Raw genomic sequence first — 18,657 nt, 5'->3', positions numbered from 1 at the left:
CCACTACGGTTTTTGGCACGCAACTGCTCTGTTTTTACAGATGCTGAGTATATCCGCCTTCCTGTGTAATATCTTGTGTGATATTCGTTATGACGTGATCCTAGACGCTACGCTGTCCGTTGCTCGCTGACCGCCGACGCTGCCCGCCCGCGTGTATTGCCGCCGCCGACCCGTGATCCGTCCGTCTCCGCTCAGCGCTCGCTGTCTGGCGTCCGTGCCAGACTGTCTGAACACCGCCATCGGCCGTCTTGATGCCCGCTCCCTTGCCCCGTCCTGACTGCCGCTCTCCTGCCCCGTCCTGACGTCCGCTCGCCTTCCCCTCCCTGACGGCCGACTCCTGCTCCGTCCTGATGTCCTCTCCCCTGCCTCGTCCTGACGTCCGTTTACCTGTCCGGCGCCGACGCCCCCACTCCGCTGCCTTGTGCTGACGCCCCCGCTCGCCTGCCGCATGTTGACGCCCGCCTCGCCCCGGCAGGCAAGGACCACGTGTGTCGCTTCATCGGCTGCGGCCGCAACGACCGCTTCAACTACGTGGTGATGCAGCTGCAGGGGCGCAACCTGGCCGAGCTGCGGCGGGCGCAGCCGCGCGGCGCGTTCTCGCTCTCCACTACCCTGCGGCTGGGCCACCAGATCCTGCACTCCATCCAGGCTATCCACGAGGCGGGCTTCCTGCACCGCGACGTTAAGCCGGTGAGGCGGACCGGCCGTGGCGGGCCGGGCTGGTTGGGGTTGGGCTTTGGCCAAGAAGCTGGGCGGTGTGAGCTGGGGAAAACTGAGCTTCAGTGTTCTAATTTTCGGCGCATGGTGAACCGGTAGAAACAGTGCTTTGTTTGGTGTAGGGATTGTCTCTGCGTGACATGAAGCTACTGCTACTGGCGTGGGTGTGGGGATGACGCCCTGGAGTATGCTTGAAAGCAAGTGGTACTCCAGGGTACATGGTTCTCGTTACAAGGTGGCCATGTCAAACGCCACAGACGCTGCAAAGCCATCACGTCAGACATGGGCAGACATCATGTTGACTTCATGTCCGCGCGACACGTCGACGGCTCTCGCCGCGCGCGGTCCCTGCTTCATCGCCCGCCGTCGCCGAGTCTCGCGCCACCCCGTGCGCGTCTGCCACGCCGTGTTGGCCGCGCCCTGCCCCCGGCAGCAGCGGCACTGACGGCCACCGCCCCTCCCGTTCCAGTCCAACTTCTCGACGGGCCGACACCCGCACAACTGCAAGAAGGTCTACATGCTGGACTTCGGGCTGGCGCGCCAGTACACGAACGCGTACGGCGAGGTGCGCACGCCGCGCGCCGCCGCCGGCTTCCGCGGCACGGTCCGGTACGCGGCCATCAACGCGCATAAGAACAAGGTACGCCCGGCGTCGGCGGGCGCGGCCGGAGAGTGGCGAGGACCGGCCGGAGTGTGGCGAGGACGCCGCTCGGCCGCGGGCCTGGGTGTCGTGGGGACTGACGCATGTGAACCGAGTGACAGTGAGGTGTCGTGTCAAGCTATTTTGTTAGAAGTGAGTGATTGGTGCGGTTGTTTTGCGGGTGGTTTAGGCTTTCGGTGCCTTCATGCTCTGGATCTTGTGGTGTGCTCCCTGAGCCCACTGTCCAAGAAATGCGTTCAGCTGATCATTTTGCCCCCGGTCTTCTGGCTAAACAGACATTGGAAGGCTCGGCTCTCGTGCCGTGTAAGGCTGCCACGCGGCCTTCGCCTACCCGGCTACATCAGGATTTTAGTCTGATCAGCAAAAATAACGAGCGAGAATAGCAACCGTGTTGGTTAGAGGTGACAAGGTCCTTTGTCTCTGCCGCTGCCCATGTGCAGACTGTTCGCCTGAAATAGTCTCCCTCTCCGGAGGGACCGGAGCGCTGTTTCGCGTCGTCACTGACTGATGGGTGCAGCGAAGCGGTTCGCCTTCCTCTTGGCCCGCGCCACTCTCCTGTATTTGCTTTATTTCTTTATGGCAAAGTGGGCCGAGTGAAGGTTGCATGCATCTAACGCGACTGCGTCTCGGTTTCCTCTCCCGGCCAGATTTCGTTGACCCCGGTAACGGCGTTTGGCGAGTGGGCCCTGTTGACTTCTGCCGCGGGCTGCCTCTGCCGTATGCAAAACATCATAAGGCTAATGCGGCTCACGCTCCAACTCGGAGCTGCTGCGCCGCCGCCAAAGGTCCCAAAGCCGTCTCAGCCAAGATGAATGGTCCTGCTCGTGGTCTGCCGAATCACTGGCAGTCAAACCAGGCGGAGAACAGTCGTACGGCGCACGTCTCGACGGCTGGAGGATCTCTGCGGCTTTGCGTGCTGCGCCGTTGGCCGACCGGGCGACGGCGGAGACGGACGGTGCCGTTTGGCCGGCCGCCGCCAGCGCTGGACGGCCGCCGTTTGGCCGCGGCGGCCGGCTGGCGGGGCCGCGCGGACCGCGGCGCGGCCGCCTGTTTTGACTGTACCTGTTTGCGCCGTTTTTCCCCCCGTTGAGGCCCATTCATCAGCGTGGTCCCGACGCGGGGATGCTCTATCAGTCGGTGTGTTTACCCGAATTCGCCGAACTCGTTCCGACAGTGCCGCCGTGTTGGCTGCGGCGGGCGGCGGCCGCCAGACGGCCCGGCCGGCGCCGCCTGGCTCCGCTCGGCTGGCGGCGTCAGATGCGCGTGCCAAGTGGGCTCCCACTGATCTCGTAGATTAGTTTGTATACGTGTCCCTGAGGATTATTTACCCTCGCTTGCGTGGAATCGTTCAAGCTGCTCGCTACTCCGCACAAGCCGGAACCGAGCTCTCGCTAGGGGACTTTATGGGCTAGGTGATACCTGTGCCATCCACACAGAGTAGGTGACGGGTGGGCTTGGGTGCAGACTTTGGGAAGTTACGGGTGTGGGTACGGTTACGGCTGAGATGTTTGCGAAATACCGGGTAGATCGGTTAAGATATATTGAGCAATGTTACTGCTTGTGTTTCTCCTGGTCTGATCAGCTTCATTCACGCCAATTTTGTTATTATCAGTTCAGAAAATGAGGTTGAAGCTTTGCCCTGATGCCCTGAAACTTTTCAATAATTTAGAACTTAAATGCTGGGAAGCGGCAAATGGGTGGGTGAGCGGTGATTGCAACTGATCAGGAATGGGTAGAGGATGGTTATGACCACGGCGCCATGAGGTAGCGCAGGGATTGTGTAGAGCAATTCTCACATATGAATGCCTCTGGCCCTCACAGCTCAACGCTCGTTTTGCAGTCGTATCGTCCTGCACTGCCCGGATCCCCTGCTAGTGGAGCGTCGCTCATATCCTGGCATGATGCCTTTCCCGCCTATTCTGCCTTGGCGCTCCGTCAGTGTGCACACTCCCAGTGTGTTTCGGAGCCGCTCAGCACCGCCGAACGCTCCGTCCGTTGGTGAGCGCCCGGAGCATGGGCTCGTGTGCTGACACGTCACCCCCGCCTGGTCGGCGACCGATGGGGCGCCTCTGACGGCCGCCTCGCCCCGCAGGAGATGGGACGCCAGGACGACCTGTGGTCGCTCTTCTACATGATGGTTGAGTTCGTCAACGGCTCGCTGCCCTGGCGCAAGATCAAGGACAAGGAGCAGGTGCGCTACAGGCCGAGGCCGGCCGGCGACAGCAGGGACGGGCCCCGCCGTCGCCGCCCCTCGCTCCCAGCCGCGTCGCTGGCAGCGGCTGACGGCGCTGAAAGGCGCTGAAAGGCTGCGCCACGCCTGCCGCGCCGCTTGACGGCTGGCTGGTCCCGGCGCCATGGTAGGAGTGCCGCGGCCGGGCGGCGGGCTGGGGAGGGCGCCGGCGTGAGTCGCCGTGTGGTGGACCGCGCCGACAGGCGAGCAAGGGGGAGGGAGCGTTGTCGGCGCCAGTGGCGTCCTCCGCCTGTCGAGTTGGACTCCACCTCTGCCTCCGCTGTGAGACCTCGGCGGCAGACGCCTCGCCGCCGCGCGTGACGTCACGTCTGACGTCACGCGACGTCACCGGCAGCGGCGGCCCGGCCGTCTGCCAGCGGCCGATTTAGCGCGCGCGGTGTGCGCTCGCGTGCGGGAGGGCTGAGTTGTGGGCGCCCGGCGTCGGCCGAGCGGGCCGTTTGGCGTCGGGCCTGCCGCCTTGCTTCTGGGTAACGCACAGTTGGTGTGGCTGTTGGCCGAGATGGCGCAGTGTCGTCACCCCGGCTCTGCCCTGGCCGCCGCCGCGCTGACGCCGCTCCGGCCGCAGGTGGGCATCATGAAGGAGGAGTACAACCACTACCAGCTGCTGAAGCACCTGCCGTCCGACTTCCGCCAGTTCCTGGAGCACATTCAGTCGCTCGACTACTATGACAAGCCCGACTACGCTATGCTGTCGGGCCTGTTTGAGCGCTGTATGAAGCGGCGGGGGGTCAAGGTCAGTTGGTCGGTCACTTCGCCACGCCACAGCTTTTTGTTGGGTTTTGCTATGATAGTACATCAATGAGAGGTTTTGCTGCACTTTTTGATGGTTAAAGAGCGTTGTTGATAAGCATACCGCTATGAAGAGGATTTACTTACTCATCATTTGCTTTTTCGCCTTAATTGTGGTCCGTTTTGGAGCGCATGCACACGATCCTCTTGCCGTGCTGTCGTGTCCGACGGTGGCGCGCCGTGCCCGCAGGAGAGCGACGCGTTCGACTGGGAGAAGGCGGCGGCGGAGACCGCACCGGCCGGCGGCCCGGCCTCGACGCCGGCTATCATCAGCAAGCCGGCGGCCTCGTACCAGACGGACCTGGGCAGCGCCGCTTGCGACAACCAGGAGAACTACCGGCCGCCGACAGCCACCTCGGCACAGCAGCCGCGGCTCGCTACTGACACACGGGAGAAGGTGACGCCGACACTGACACCGACACCGACACCGACACCGACACCGACACTGATACCGGCACCGACACTGGCACTAACACCGGCACTGACACCGATTCCAGCCGGCGGTCGCTGCCTGTTGCTGACACCTGGAAGAAGTGTCGCGCTAACGCCAAAACCGACACAGGCACACGCGAGAAAGTTCAGCGACTGAGGTATATACCGACACGCTGGGGAAGACGTGCCGACACCGCTCTCGGCCCTCATCCGCAGTTGGTCACCAACTACTGAGGAGGACACGTTGACACTGACGGGCACGAACACAGCGTCTTAGACTACTCAGGAAGTGACCGGCCAACTCCAGATCACTACCTCGTCGATCTTCGCACTTGAAGCGAACTTGACGCCCTGAGGCCTGCCCCGCGCCGCGTTGGGTGACCCGCCGCACACCCGCTCTCGCCACGCGGCTCGCCGCCGCGCGCAGCACACGACTCGTCTCATGCCGGCGGCTTGACCCCGCTCCACCGGCAGGTGCTGGTGGACAACAACCGCAACGCCACCAAGGTGGGCGCCGGCGACGACCCGTCGCCGAAGAAGGCGCGTCCGGACCAGGAGGGCAACCCGCCGCGGCGGCCGGTGGCTAAGCTGCGGCTGAGCGCTCTGGAGGCGGCCGACGGCACGCAGGAGGTGCAGCCGGCGTCGCCGCGGGTCGCCGACGGACAGGTCAGCCGGCCGCGGCGGGTGGAGGGCCGTGCAGGGACGGTTCACGGACGGAAGGATTACCGAAGGGCGGGTCAGACGGCCCGGCGGGTGGAGGCTCGTGCAGGGACGGGTCACCGACGGAGGGGTCACCGACGGACGGGTCAGACGGCCGCGGCGGCTGGAGGGTCGTGCAGGGACGAGCCACCGACGGAAGGGTTACCGACGGACGGGTCAGACGGCCGCGGCGGGTGGAGGCTCGGGAGGGGACGGGTCACCGACGGACGGGTCAGACGGCCGCGGCGGGTGGAGGCTCGGAAGGGGACGGGTCACCGACGGACGGGTCAGACGGCCGCGGCGGGTGGAGGGTCGTGCAGGGACGGGTCACCGACGGACGGGTCAGCCGGCCGCGGCGGGTGGAGGCTCGGGAGGGGACGGGTCACCGACGGACGGGTCAGACGGCCGCGGCGGGTGGAGGGTCGTGCAGGGACGGGTCACCGACGGACGGGTCAGCCGGCCGCGGCGGCTGGAGGGTCGTGCAGGGACGGTTCACCGACGGAAGGATTACCGACGGACGGGTCAGACGGCCGCGGCGGGTGAAGGCTCGGGAGGGGACGGGTCACCGACGGACGGGTCAGACGGCCGCGGCGGGTGGAGGCTCGGGAGGGGACGGGTCACCGACGGACGGGTCAGACGGCCGCGGCGGGTGGAGGCTCGTGAAGGGACGGGTCACGGCCAACGGACGGACAGGTGGATGTTCGTGCCGCGGCTGCGTCTAAGGCGTACTTTTGTTTGTCGTCGTACATCCGGTCTGTTCAGGAGGGGATTGATGTGGTGCTCTTTTAATGTTTGTTGGCCGTGCGTATGTCGGTCGTGGCGATCAAAGGGATTACAAGGGTAGAAGGGTCATGACGGAACGGAGTGGAAGGTGCAACGTACGTAAACGTCGCTGGATAGGAGTCACAAACAGATAAGTCAGAGGAGCCCATGACTGTGTAAGAAACATTGACAACCAGTACAGGTCACATCTCAGCGAACGTCGTCAGTCGCTCCTCAGCATACTGGCCCGTACACGACTGCCTCGCCATCCAGACGCCCTTCCCCCGCCGTCCCCCCCCCCCCCCTCATGTGCCAACGAGGTATCCCTCGGCCTGGCCCTGCTGACCGTGTCGGCGTCGTCAGGAGGTGAGCGGCCGCAGCACGGAGGCGCGCACCGGCCGCCTGGACGTGTCGGTGCCGTCGACGCCGCAGCAGAGCGGCCCGGCCGGCTCCGAGGCGCCGCTCACTGGCACCGAGCGCGAGACGGGCCGCCGGGAGCGGCGCGACCACCGGCGCCGCTTCCACTCGGCCGGCAGCCGGAACCGGTCAGTCTCACGGTCGGTACAACTCGCGCGCTCGCGCTCGTTGGCTTGCGTTTGCCGTGCGCTGGGTCCGTCGGTGCCGCGTGCCCGACTGCCGGCCCGCCTGCTCGCCTGTCTGTCTGTGTCTACCTGCCTGCTCGCCTCTGTCTGTATGTCTGTGGCCCGCGCGTCTGTCTGGCCGACTGTCTGCTCCCCGTCCGGCGGTGTGTTGAGGACTCCGCGAGCTGGCGCGCCTGGCCGCAGCGCTGCACTCGTTCGATCAGTGACGCCTCGGGCGCGGCCCGCCGCCGGCGCCGGCGTGGGAGCGGCGCAGGTGGCGCGCGGTGCATGCCGTCAGCCCCGGTCACCTCGCGCGCTGTGCTGGCCGCGTCTCGGTGGCCCGCTGGGTGGATCCCGGTAGACGGCGCGCGTTCTCTGATGGATCTCCGCAGCGGGCTCGGTCGTCCTGCGGTTTTGTAGCCGGCAGGTTTTACACACAAAATCACGCCTTCTGGTTTGGTGCGACGTATATTGGCTTGTAGAGGCTTGTGCGGCGTAACTTCGCTTGTCTTTTGCTGTTCTGAGCTCGGTCACCGCTGCGTTGACCAGCGGAGGCGCGTATCCCTCTGCTTGTGTTTGAGTGATCTGACGTGAACTTTTTGTAGCATAGATAGCATCCTGAGTTTGCGGACGACAGGCAGTCTAAGGAACGCCAGTACCTTGCCCGGTCGCTGTTGTACGTGGAACGGCGTAAGCTGCGGCCAAAACGACCGATCAGCAACAGTGCCTGCGCTGTAACGCTGTACATGAGCGCTGTAGATAACTCTGCATGTTCTGATTGGTGTGTTTGATGAGCACGTTTACTGAATATCGTGCTCTCCAAACTTCCAGTTACGTGCTTTAGTTATGGACGGACAGGGCACTGTTGTATTAGACCGGATGTCTGGCTGGGGTGAATTCGGCGAGTTCCTCATAATGGCGGCCGAAGGCGTTACCTTAGTGTGTGGCATGATGTACGGGAATGGCCTTTGCCGTTGGAGAATACCAAGTAAAACGCTCATTTTGGTTAGCGTTATAACACATTTGATGTAGGGTATGGATCCTTTGAATATTGTTGTGTTGCGATGCCGTCCCACTGTATCTATAGCGCCTATATTGCGTGTGACTGGCCGGTGACGGCGTCGCCAGGTTTCAGAGCAGCCTAGTGTCCCGTCAGTGCCCCCGCCTGTCCCGTCCCTGCGCTGCCCAGTGTCTCGCCAGCGTCCCCCGTCCGCGCCGTCCCTGCGCTGCCCAGTGTCTCGTCAGCGTCCCCCGTCCGCGCCGTCCCTGCGCTGCCCAGTGTCCCGTCAGCGTCCCCCCACCTCGCCCCGTCTCTTGCGCTGTGCAGTGTCCCGTCAGCCCCCTCCCCTCCCCTCCCCCGTCCGCCCGCCCCGCCCGCCCGCCCGCCCCGTCCCTGCACTGCCCAGTGTCTCGTTAGCGTCCCCCCGCCTCGCCCCGTCTCCCGCGCTGTCCGGCGCCGCCTGAGTGCCGTCTGTGCCGTCGCCGACAGGCTCAGCCTGCACCGGGACGTGAGCGTGACGCAGTTCGCCGTGGCCGACGACGACAACGTGTCCCAGCAGGCCACCAAGGGCGGCGGAGGTCAGTCGAGCGGGGGCAACGGCTGGGCTCGCGGTAGCAGGCGGAACGGGCGACGCCTGCCATGGCACGCCGGCCGGTGGGGTTGTAGTGCGAATTTGTGATAAGACTTGATATCACAAAGAATTGCTCAACTGCCGGTTTACGGCGTTTTGAGTTGAAAGTTTTATGTTGAGTTAGTGACCTGCAATATGCTCGGAGATGCTGGTCATAGTATGTTGTATTGCGAAATAACGATTGCGTTGCCGGTACTGGGGCCGGGTTCCGCTGACCCCGGCCCTCCTCTGTGTCGCAGGCATGACGCTGGCCTCCCAGTGGAAGTCGGGCTTCGATGACTCGGAGGCCGAGACGGACCACGAGGCCGCCGAGCAGGGACTGCAGAGTCCCGAGCACAGGAAACAGGTCCGCACGCGCTCCCCGCCGCCCTTCCCCGCAGATGGCGAGGGCCGTTAGCCTCTGCACCGATGGCGCGTCGGCGGAGACTGGGCTCTTGGTGGGGTGCTCGCCTCCACGTTAACGGTTCATGGGTAATGTGTATCGCAATGTTCGATATTATTTTATTGGAAGCCGTGTGCGCTGGAACTCCGCAGCAAACTAGGCAGGGACTGATGGAATGCAGCATAACGTTGCATGGACGAAATGACGCGCCTGTTCCACTCGGGGGTGTGACGTTACCCGCGTGGGCCAGGGGCGACGCCAGCCTACGTATGATCTGGCCCGCGTGACCCCGTGACCTGGCCTGACCGGAGCGCGACCTGTGCTCGGCAGGCTGCAGAGGCGGCGTCAGGTGCCGGCCGGGCGGCGCGCTCGGCTGCCGGCGGCCCGCCACCGCCGCCCAACACGTTCTTCGTTCCGCTGCTGCTCATCAAGTCGCGGCTCCGTTGCCAGGTAGTGTGAGGGGCCGGCCGGCGCCCCGCCTGGGCGACGTCGGCCGGGCAGCTGGTGCCCCGCTCTGTTGTCCATACTGTCTCAGAAAGGTGCTTGTGAGAGAAGCCGCTTCGGTTTCGGTGCAGAGTCCAAGTGATCTGCTCTTTGAAAGTTTGGGTCGCGCCGTCCGTTTCCTTGTCAGTGTCATGCTTTGAAGCGCGTTGTTTACAATGTTTTGCTTATTTGGCCAGATGAGTGGTCTGGATGGGCTTGAGTCTATTCGTGTATGTGCCATGGCCAAGAACGAGTGACTCGGAAGTATAATTTATCGGTAGCTGGGCTGTCCGGTACTGCTAAAAGCGGACAGCGGGCGCTGAATGCTTATACTGATGTCGAGTGAACGGCGCAGCTCACCAGCGCCGTGCGAGGACTAGCAGCGAGAGTCCAGCGCGCGCTCCAGCTCAGCGTGAGGTCTGTGCGCACCGTGCGTGACGCTGGCGCCGCTCCGCCCCAGGTGGGCGCCGCGCAGGCGTTGCCGCTCGAGTACCTCAACCTGGAGATCGCCGCCGTGCCCGTGGACAGGAGCCGCGGCGAGGGCCTGCCGCGGTCATGGTCCAACCCCCAGCTGTCGCCACACATACGGTCAGTGGCGGCGGCCGGGTCGGGACCGCGGCGGCGGCGCAGGGCCGTCCACGACGAGCGCCTGTCAGACGTTGGGAGGGCGGCGGCGGCGGCGCATGCCGGCTCGGCACGGGGCTGGTCGTGGCGGTTTGGGGTCGTGTGTCGCGTTCAGCTCCTAAGATTAAGACGCGCTTATGAGCTTCTGCCGCCGGCCAGTCGGTGGCGCTGGCTGTCGGCTTTGCGCCTGTCGATGTGCGGGCCGCCTCTCCCGGAGTCCCCTCGGTCCGCCGGTGATGTCACGTGCCGTGACGTCACCTGGAAGCGGCGCCGGCCTCGCCGAGGGCCGGCCTGGACACGCCCATGACCCGGCTGCCGCGGTCCGTGACGCCGGCCGCCTCCCGCAGGGCCGGCCTGGAGCCGCCGCTGCTGCAGCAGGCCACCTTCGATGACGTCGTTTACGAGGTGGACGTGGTGCGGAACGTGGCGGCGGTGGTAACCGCCGGCCGCGGGTCGCGCCGACTCCGGCGCCGGCGCCGCTGCCGCCGGCGCCGGGCTCGCACCGCGCCCCGGCGCCGCCCAAGACTCCACCGCCGGTCAACAGGTGGGGCTCCGGGGCGGTCGCGGGGGTCGTCGTCCGTCCCTGACTGACCGACGGCGACGGAGAGTCGCTGGCGATGGTGGGAGGGAGTCGTTTGGCGAAGTAGTGTGTGCCTGGCAGACTAGGTGTCACCCAAATACTTCCATCTTTCGAGGATGGCTGTTGATGGCTTGCTGTCGCTGCGTGGGCTCGGGTAGAATCATCGCCACTCGCTCTTGTATTGTCACGTTTGGCCAGCAGCGGACGTCACCGCTACGCACGCACGTCCGCTGACTCGGCCGCCGTCGCCGCCGCCGCCAGGACCGTGTCCATGGAGTCGGACGTCAGTCCGCAGCACATGCTGCCCGTCTCGGGCAAGCTGGAGATCCGCGTGTTCGACAAGTCCGAGTCGCGGCGCTCGGATTCGGCGCCGCCGCCGCCGCCGGCCGTGCCCGCCATCGCGGTGGTGACGCCCGCCGCCGCCGCCGCCGCCCCCGCCGCGGTCGCCGCCGCCGCCGCCGGCGCCCAAAGCAATCAGGTGAGTCGGCCGCCGTCAGCGGTTTTGTAGCCGCCGGCTGGACTTTCGTAATTGGTTTAGCCGTGTCTGACGGTAATCTAATGGAGTGCTCGGAGTTTGCGAGGCAGTCTGGCGGAGAAATTCTGCGAACTCGTTGGTCCTTTGGAGGTGGCTTATGGGCTCGGCTAATCGCCTCTCAGCTGTCAAGTCAGCGGCCACCGTTGCGTGTAGCGCGCTGCAGAGTTTGAGGTTGTCGGGTGTTGAGGCCGTGCGGCGTCTAACGGGCGGCTTTGGTCGTCCCCAGACGAACAGCGTCGCCCGTCTGGAGGAGGTGCGCGCGCCGGCGCGCTCCTCCTCGCCGCGCCTGAAGAGCATCCTGAAGAACAAGTCTGAGCGTAACCTGGCCGGCAAACTGGAGCAGGCGGAGCGGGCCGCCTCGGACGGCAATGCAATCCCCAAGAATAAGAGCTCGCCTTGCCTGGCGGAGCAGCTGGGCCGCTACTTCGAGACGCCGGCGGCACCGCCGGCCGACGTGCCGCACATCCAGGTAACGCCGCACAACGAGCCGCCGCCGCCGCCGCCGCCGCGCGCCGCCCAGCGCGCGGTGCGCTCGCCGCCCCCGGCCGCGCGCCGCGCCGCGCCCAGCACAGACACGTCATCCAGCCGCAGCCGCGACTCGCCGGCCAAGGGCGGCGAGTCGGCCGAGCCGCCGGCGCCGGCCGAGCCGCGCGCGCCGCCGCCGCGGCCAGCCGACGAGTCGAGCGCCTTCTACGACGCGGCCGACGAGAGCCGCGCGCGCCTGGCCACCTCGCGCAGCCGCTCGCGCATCGACGAAAACGAGACGTCGCGCAACGAGAGTTTCGGCACGGCGGTGCCGCCCGGCGCGTCCGAGGCCGGCGACGAGCGCGACTACGAGACAGTCGGTTTCTCGTTCGCCACGGCGCGCGAGAGTCCGCGCACGGTGCGCCGCCGCATCGGCGTCGTCACGCCGCCGCCCGAGTTCCAGAACGACCCACATGACTCGCAGTCGACCACCGGCGAGGGCACAGCGCGCGCCGAGTCGCCGGGCCGCGGCCGGCGGCGCAGCGGCGGCGGCGCCGCCGAGCCGCCGCCACCGCCGCTCAGCGGCGCCGCCAAGCGCCACTCGCTGGATAACCTGCTGGACGACCGCAAGATCTCGGTGATCAGCGTGCAGGAGCTGGGCGCCGTGCTGCGCGGCCAGCGCGCGCCGGCCGCGCGCGCCTTCCACAGCGACGACAGCCTGGTGGACGGCGGCGAGCCGGAGCGGCGCCGGCGCGCCCAGCTCAGCGCCGACGTGGACGCCGAGAGCGAGGCGTCAGAGCCGCCGCTCATCACCAGGAGGTGAGCACGGCGGCAGGCGGGCGCCGGCTGGGACGGGGCGAGGTGGGGCCCGCGGGTGTCGCTTGAGAGACGAGTGCGTGGGTGAGCGGTGGCGCGTTGCCGATTGAGCAGACCTACTCAGCAGCCGCGGATGCTGTGGTCACTCTGCGGAAGTGCTCTTGCACTTTCGTTCGTGATTTTTGAGCTGTGTAGTGCGGGACAGGTGTCAGTAACTATGGTTTTGTATGTTTGTTTGCGTCGGAGACGCCTTCCGCATGCACATTTCTCTTACGTTTCGATGCCTTGACACACAGCCACAGCCTTACAGCGGCTCTTCCCTCTTCGGTTAACACGCCCTCAAACAGGCGATATGTGGCAGCAGAGATCCGAACAGGCACCGGACGTGTCTTCGCCTGGGCCCCGCACCGCTGCGCCTGGCCCGTGCCTGCTGGAGATGTCCCTGACCCCGCCCCATCCCCGTCCTCAGGCGTCACTCGGCGCGCGAGCTGCACTCGACCACGCCCACCACGACGAGCACGGCGTCGTCGGCGGCCGAGCCGGCGCCGCGCCCGGCGGCCGGGCGGCGCGGCCGCCTCAGCTCGTCGCCGGAGCCGCTGTCGGCGCCGCGCCGGCCGCAGCCGCAGCCGCAGCCGCCCTCGCTCTACGTGCAGCAGGTGCTGGGCGGCTACAGTCCGCGCCGCGAGCTGCACGCGCCGGCCGGCGCCCAGCGCTCCTCCTACAGCCCGGCGCCGAGCGGCGGTGAGTGGCGCTGGCGGGGCAAGGGGAGGGGGCGCGTGTTGGATGTCGCCCGCAGCCGGCGTCGCTTCTCGTCCCCGCGCACGTCGTGGTGTTCCTCTATCCGTCACATATATACTTCATCGGCAAGCGGGTTTGTTGCGGAATGGCGAAGGCGGCGTCTGAGGTGGGCTGCCTCGGAGGCGGCTGAGCGCTGCTGACGGGACGCAAGGTAAGTCTGTGTAATGACCCGGTCATCGGCACCGGTCACAGCTCCGACCCTTGTACGATGTGCCGACCCAAGCGGCCTGTGGCGCCAGACTGCCGCGCCAGGTCCTGCTCGCTCCGTCGCCCTGGGAGTCGAGCCGCCGCCTGTCCCGTGCTGGGCGTGCGCCTGTGCGCGGAGCTCGTGTGACTTGCCCGCCGGCTGCCGGCAGCCTATTACGACTCGCCCCGGTACGACTCGCACCTGGGCGTCTCCAACTGGGGACTGCAGAAGTCCAGCTCGTCCTCGGCCTGCCACCAGGGTTACCACACCATGCCGTCACGCATCAGGCCACCGGTCACAGGTCAGGGTCGTCACGGCACGCCGTGTGTCCGAGTGCTGGTGACAGGTCGCGGCAGCTGAGTGGTGTGACGGAACTGGGTGTCGATGACTGCGGTTTGGCTGGAGATGCCCTGGTTTGATTCCTCGCAGGAGACGTTCGCTGGCTTGGGATTCGACCAGCGTTGACAGCGCCAGTAACTTCAGTGGCGTCGTGCGTGTTAAGTATGTAACAGCGGCTGTCATGATTACCATGCAGGCGTATGTGTTTCCGAGTGCCCCCTGTGGCCTCACGAACGTCCCATGCACCTCCGACGCCGGCAGAGACGGCGTCTCGGTGCAGTGCTGCTCGTTCGGGGCATGCTCACTACTTGCCGGTGGCCGCCCAGACTCGCTCCAGGACCATTGCCGATAACTCTCATTATAATCTTGTGGCGCGAGTGCCCGTGTGCACTGGTGCCGGCTCCAGCACGTCCCGTAACCATACAGCTTTCGTGCACACATCCCCGTACCATGAACCCACGTCACCTTCCGATGCTCGGGTGCACCCGCACCAGTTCCAGTACCAGTCTCGTGTAGCCCCCCCCCCTCCCCTCTCGCACCGACCCCGACACGGGTCCCCCCTCGTGACCGGCCGTCGCTCGTGCAGACTCGTACCGGTACCGGTACCAGTCTCTCGTGTAAACCCCCTCGCACCGACCCCGACACGGAACCCTCTCCTGACCGCCCGTCGCTCGTGCAGACTCGTACCGGTACCAGTCGCCGAGTCGGGACGACACGAGCCTAGACGGCTGCACGCCGGCGTTGCGCCGCCGCCGCCAGGGCGCCGACAAGTACGTGGCCGACGACGCCCAGCTGGGCTCGCGCTTCCAGCGGCGCCGCAACCGGCCGCGCGACGCCGTCTCCGTCCAGCCGGCCGTGCCGCCGCGCACCCGCCAGAGGTGAGACCCAACGCTTGGGCAGCGGCGGCGGCGGGAGCGGGGGGGGGGACCTGGACGGGGGTAAGACCCGGCCCGTGGGAACGGCGGCGGCGGGAGCGGGGAGAACCCGGACGGGGGTGAGACCCAACGCTTGGGGAGCGGCGGCGGCGGGAGCGGGAAGGACCCGGACGAACCCAAAGAGACCCAACGCTTGGGGAGCGGCGGCGGCGGGAGCGAGGAGGACCTGGACAGGGGTGAGACCCGGCCCGTGGGAGCGGCGGCGGTGGGGGCGGGAAGGGTCCGGAGGGGGTGAGGCTCGATCGAAGGAAGACCCGAGGATTTAGGGAGATCACCGAGGTAAGGTGCTGTTTCATGGAGGCGGAGGCCATGACTAGGACTGCAGGAGTAGGGAAGGCTTTGTGAACGCAATGAGGGACAGGATATTTGGGAAGGGAAAGACGATCAAGCGAGCGTTCGGTTAGGGCGGCAGTGTAGGGATCTTTAGACGGATAAGGCAGGAATCGGACCTGGTTTAATGAAGATTAGAGGGACCACGACCGGCCGACTACAGTATTAATTCAATGCGACATGTGTCCTAATGTCCAAACGGGCAAGAAAACCGAGAGCGCCCCAGTCCTGTGTTTATTGTTCTTATCGACGATTTGGTAGAGCAGAGGTTAGGTTGGTGCTGTGAAGCACGCCGGAAAGCTTGCTGTAAGCGGTGTTGGGAAGGATGCAACTCAAAATAGTCGTGTAGGCGCGGGATACCGGGCTAAATTCTGCTCGGATGACCGGGGGGAGGGGGGCTGGCAAAGATGGCGTCGGCAGGCATGGCAGCTGCCGTTCACCTTCGGCCTGCCTACCGGGGCTTCGAGCGGCCCGGTAAGTTGTGTTTGGCAGCGTGTCGTGTTGACTTAACAAACTAACTCTAACCGTTTTGCGCAACGGCCCTCGGCCTGTTTTCTCCCGCGAGGTGGTCGCGCTCCCTCCATCTGAGTCCCGCACTGGCCGAGCATATGTGCGCCCTTTCACCCTGTAATCCGTCGCCGCCTATAGCCCGCCTCTCACAACTGCGCCTGACATCCTGACGCACGTGTCGTTGTCACGCGTGTCAGCCGGCGTGACCCTGTCACCCACATCATCCCGGCCTGCGTCTGTCACGCGTTTTATTCTGTTGCGTGCTTGTCATCTTTCCAGCGGTGACAGTTTGTCGTACGTTCCCCCCTCCCAAGCGTGTCGCCCTGACACAGGCGACACGCTTGGGTGCCCCGCCCAGCGTGCGCCCGGCCGGGTGTCCCTGCGCCGCACTGACTCGCCTGCATGCGCGCGCGTGCCACTAACGGGCCGGGGTGGCGACAGCGGCGGCGGCGGCGCCGGCGGCCGGCCGCGCCCCTCCGACGGGCACAGCTCCGGCGTCAGCACCGAGTCGACGCGCTCGGAGGGCGGCGCGCCGGGCCGGCGGCGCGACGAGGCCAGCAGCGACAGCGAGAGTCTGTCGGCGCGCGAGCCGGCCGTCGTGCCGCACCCGCCGGCCGGACCGCCGCCGGCCGGCGCCGAGATCGCCGCCAGGTGAGGCGTCGCGCCGGCCGGGCAGAGGCTGCCCAGGCGAGCCCGCGGAGAGGCTGCTCTAGCCGGCCGACGGCTCGTTGCTTCGGCGAGGTGGCAGCGCTCCAGTGCGCCGGCTGCGGTAGTGGGCGTGTTTGACGGCCGGGCGGTGGTGGCCGGAGGTGGGCGGGACGTTTACGGGAGGTGTGGTGAGGTGCTGGCCACCGGGCCAGGGCTCCGGAGTGCGCCGGTGGTGCTCCCAGGCGGGACAGCGACGGGGGAGGGGGTGCCGCCTTGGCCAGGTCCACCAAGTCGGCAGATATTAACGTGGCAGTAAGGGGTGGGAACCAGGGGCTTGACCAAGATGTTCTCCATAGCAGGCTCCTGGCGGCCTGAATCGGGCTTTTTCACTATATAAGATGATGTTAGCGTGTGCGCGACATGGCGGGGAAATTGGAGACGCCGGTCCCGGCGGTGACATTCGGCGTTCGTTGGCAGTCCAGCCGCACTGACGGTAAGTGGCCCCTCCCCCCCCCCCGTGGCGATCGGCACCTGCGCGCCTCGTGTGACGTGTGGCGGAGGTCCGGCGACAGACCCGGTGGCCTTGTCGGAGCTCCAGCTGTCACGGTCACCGGCGCCGTCGACGTCACGGCGGTGCCGAGCTGCGTGTCACTAACCAACAGCATGCCCTGCATTCGGTCATCGACTTGTGCCAGCGGCAGTGGAAGGGTGTCGCAGGTGACGGCGTGTCCATGGCTGACCCCGCGTCCTGTCAAGGAAGTTGGGTCTCCAACGTGTATGGCGTAGCGCTACAGTCGTCTCAGTCTTGTTCGGTCATATCACTTTCAGTGACTTCGATTTGTTGTGGATTTACCAAACTGCTAGCCCCGCACAGTCTGCCGCAGCGGAGTCTTGTTAATGCGTCGCAGTTGTCGTTGATGCGCCGCTCGCCGCGTGCAGTCTTGAGCGCTTGTTCGGTGTGCCCATGAACGTGTAGAGCCTGCCTTCGCACTATCACTGGGAGGAGCAGGCCTTACTTTACAGACGTCGGCGGTACCGGCCTGCCGCTGTGGACGAGGTCTCGCCGCTGAACCACGTACTGCCGCGCCACTGAGAGAGATACGGGAACTCCGTCTTCCTCCGGCCGATCACAGATGTCGCCACCGCAGCACCCATCGGCCACTCGACGGCTGGCCACCGAACTGAGGAATCGCTACGCCCATGATAGATGTCGTTAGTGATGCCGACATCGGCAAGAAACATTGAGTTGACGCGACGCTTTTTTGAGGTGATTTCTTACGATGTGCAGGTGTTGAATCTAGTCCCCGTTCATTAGCGTTAGTCCTGCGTCTCACCTCCAGATATCTGGCGGATAGATGCATAGACACCGTTACCCAGCTGTAGCTCGAGGGCTGCTGGTGCACTGGGTTACGGCTACCTCCGATCGTCCCATTTACCAGCAGTTTCTGGGAACGTTATATATTAATGTTGATGTACCACCCGAATGCTCTATATAAACAATCCGCGTGCGTCCGTCTTATATATACCTGCATTGAAAGGCAACGCATCTATTTATTGTGACGCTCACCGGACGACCGGCGGGCAAATCATGTGATCGAGCCGTTGACGAATGCCTACTTACGAGTGAGACTGGCGTCCTGTCACTGTGTTTTGATTTGCTTGTGAGGCCCGCGGCCCGCGTGCTGACCGAGCCTGGCCGCGGGCACCGGATCTCTGGCGGCGCGCGCGCGCGCGCGCGAACGAAGCTAGTCCCTGATGTAGTCAGAGGGGTGGACGCGGGCTCGCGTTGTTGGCGCGGCCGGCGGCGGCCGGTGCCCCTCCGGCCGCCGCATTCATACTCATTAGGTTGTCTTTCAAATCGGCGCAGGCAGCGCGCGCGCGCGGCCACGTCGCGGCCCGCGGACGCGGCGCCGGCGCGCGTGCCGCTCCCTGCGCCCCTTCCGTTGGGTGGAGAGGGCGACGCGCAAACCCCGGTGGTCCCGGCCGCGCGCGGTATGGCCGGCTTGTGATTGGCGCCGACGCCGCCACGCGCGCCCACTCTTGTTTCTGTCGTTTGATGAGACAATACAGCTGCTTTGCTACGAGTGTGGTGTGTTGGGCGTCGCGAACTGCTCAGCCGCAGCTGGCAGCGACCGAGGCGCAGCTGGCAGTGGCAGGGGCCGAGGCGCAGATAACGGCGGCCTTGGGGACGGTGGTCATGACGCTCCGTCGGAATTCAGAACGTTGCGGCGGTGGTGGGCGCGTGACATAGGTAGGTTCCAGTTGCTGCCGGCGTGGTGAGGTAACGCGTGCTCTGGTGCGGCCACGTACTGTGGGATAATGAAGCAATAGTTCGCCGCGGATGAGAAGCTGTCGGGGAAAATCGTTAAAGCACAAGTTTTTTCAGACTTCTCGCTTTCTCCTCCTCGCGCAAGATGGGTGCACCCGTAATTCATCACGCGCTGGATGCCCATGCATTTCAGCGACTGCTTTGGGCTGTGGAGAGCTATGCCCTCCGCTTGG

At 65.5% G+C, this 18,657-nt stretch overlaps 1 protein-coding gene across 1 annotated transcript in view; it reads left to right on the top strand.

Moving 5' to 3' along the window:
- LOC119100747 (uncharacterized) overlaps nt 1–18,018 on the top strand; it is a 66,600-nt gene extending 48,582 nt beyond the window's left edge. Inside the window, exons 4-23 of the mRNA XM_037223861.1 lie at nt 476–690; nt 1,187–1,357; nt 3,471–3,569; nt 4,195–4,362; nt 4,609–4,815; nt 5,325–5,516; nt 6,675–6,868; nt 8,382–8,470; nt 8,763–8,869; nt 9,236–9,355; nt 9,849–9,976; nt 10,360–10,469; nt 10,557–10,572; nt 10,854–10,998; nt 11,354–11,497; nt 11,735–12,411; nt 12,878–13,149; nt 13,563–13,694; nt 14,412–14,610; nt 17,179–18,018. Coding sequence (XP_037079756.1) covers nt 476–690; nt 1,187–1,357; nt 3,471–3,569; nt 4,195–4,362; nt 4,609–4,815; nt 5,325–5,516; nt 6,675–6,868; nt 8,382–8,470; nt 8,763–8,869; nt 9,236–9,355; nt 9,849–9,976; nt 10,360–10,469; nt 10,557–10,572; nt 10,854–10,998; nt 11,354–11,497; nt 11,735–12,411; nt 12,878–13,149; nt 13,563–13,694; nt 14,412–14,610; nt 17,179–17,248 — 3,455 coding nt within the window. The 3' untranslated portion in view covers nt 17,249–18,018. The remainder of the gene's footprint in view (nt 1–475; nt 691–1,186; nt 1,358–3,470; nt 3,570–4,194; nt 4,363–4,608; nt 4,816–5,324; nt 5,517–6,674; nt 6,869–8,381; nt 8,471–8,762; nt 8,870–9,235; nt 9,356–9,848; nt 9,977–10,359; nt 10,470–10,556; nt 10,573–10,853; nt 10,999–11,353; nt 11,498–11,734; nt 12,412–12,877; nt 13,150–13,562; nt 13,695–14,411; nt 14,611–17,178) is intronic.
- Nucleotides 18,019–18,657: the final 639 nt, after the last annotated feature.

This window comes from Pollicipes pollicipes, unplaced genomic scaffold, assembly GCF_011947565.3.
Source record: "Pollicipes pollicipes isolate AB1234 unplaced genomic scaffold, Ppol_2.1 Scaffold_2555;HRSCAF=2994_pilon_pilon_pilon, whole genome shotgun sequence".
NCBI classification, from domain to species: Eukaryota; Metazoa; Arthropoda; class Thecostraca; order Pollicipedomorpha; family Pollicipedidae; genus Pollicipes; species Pollicipes pollicipes.
Note: the sequence above shows the minus strand (reverse complement) of the source record. Positions and strands in the feature narration are given on the sequence as shown.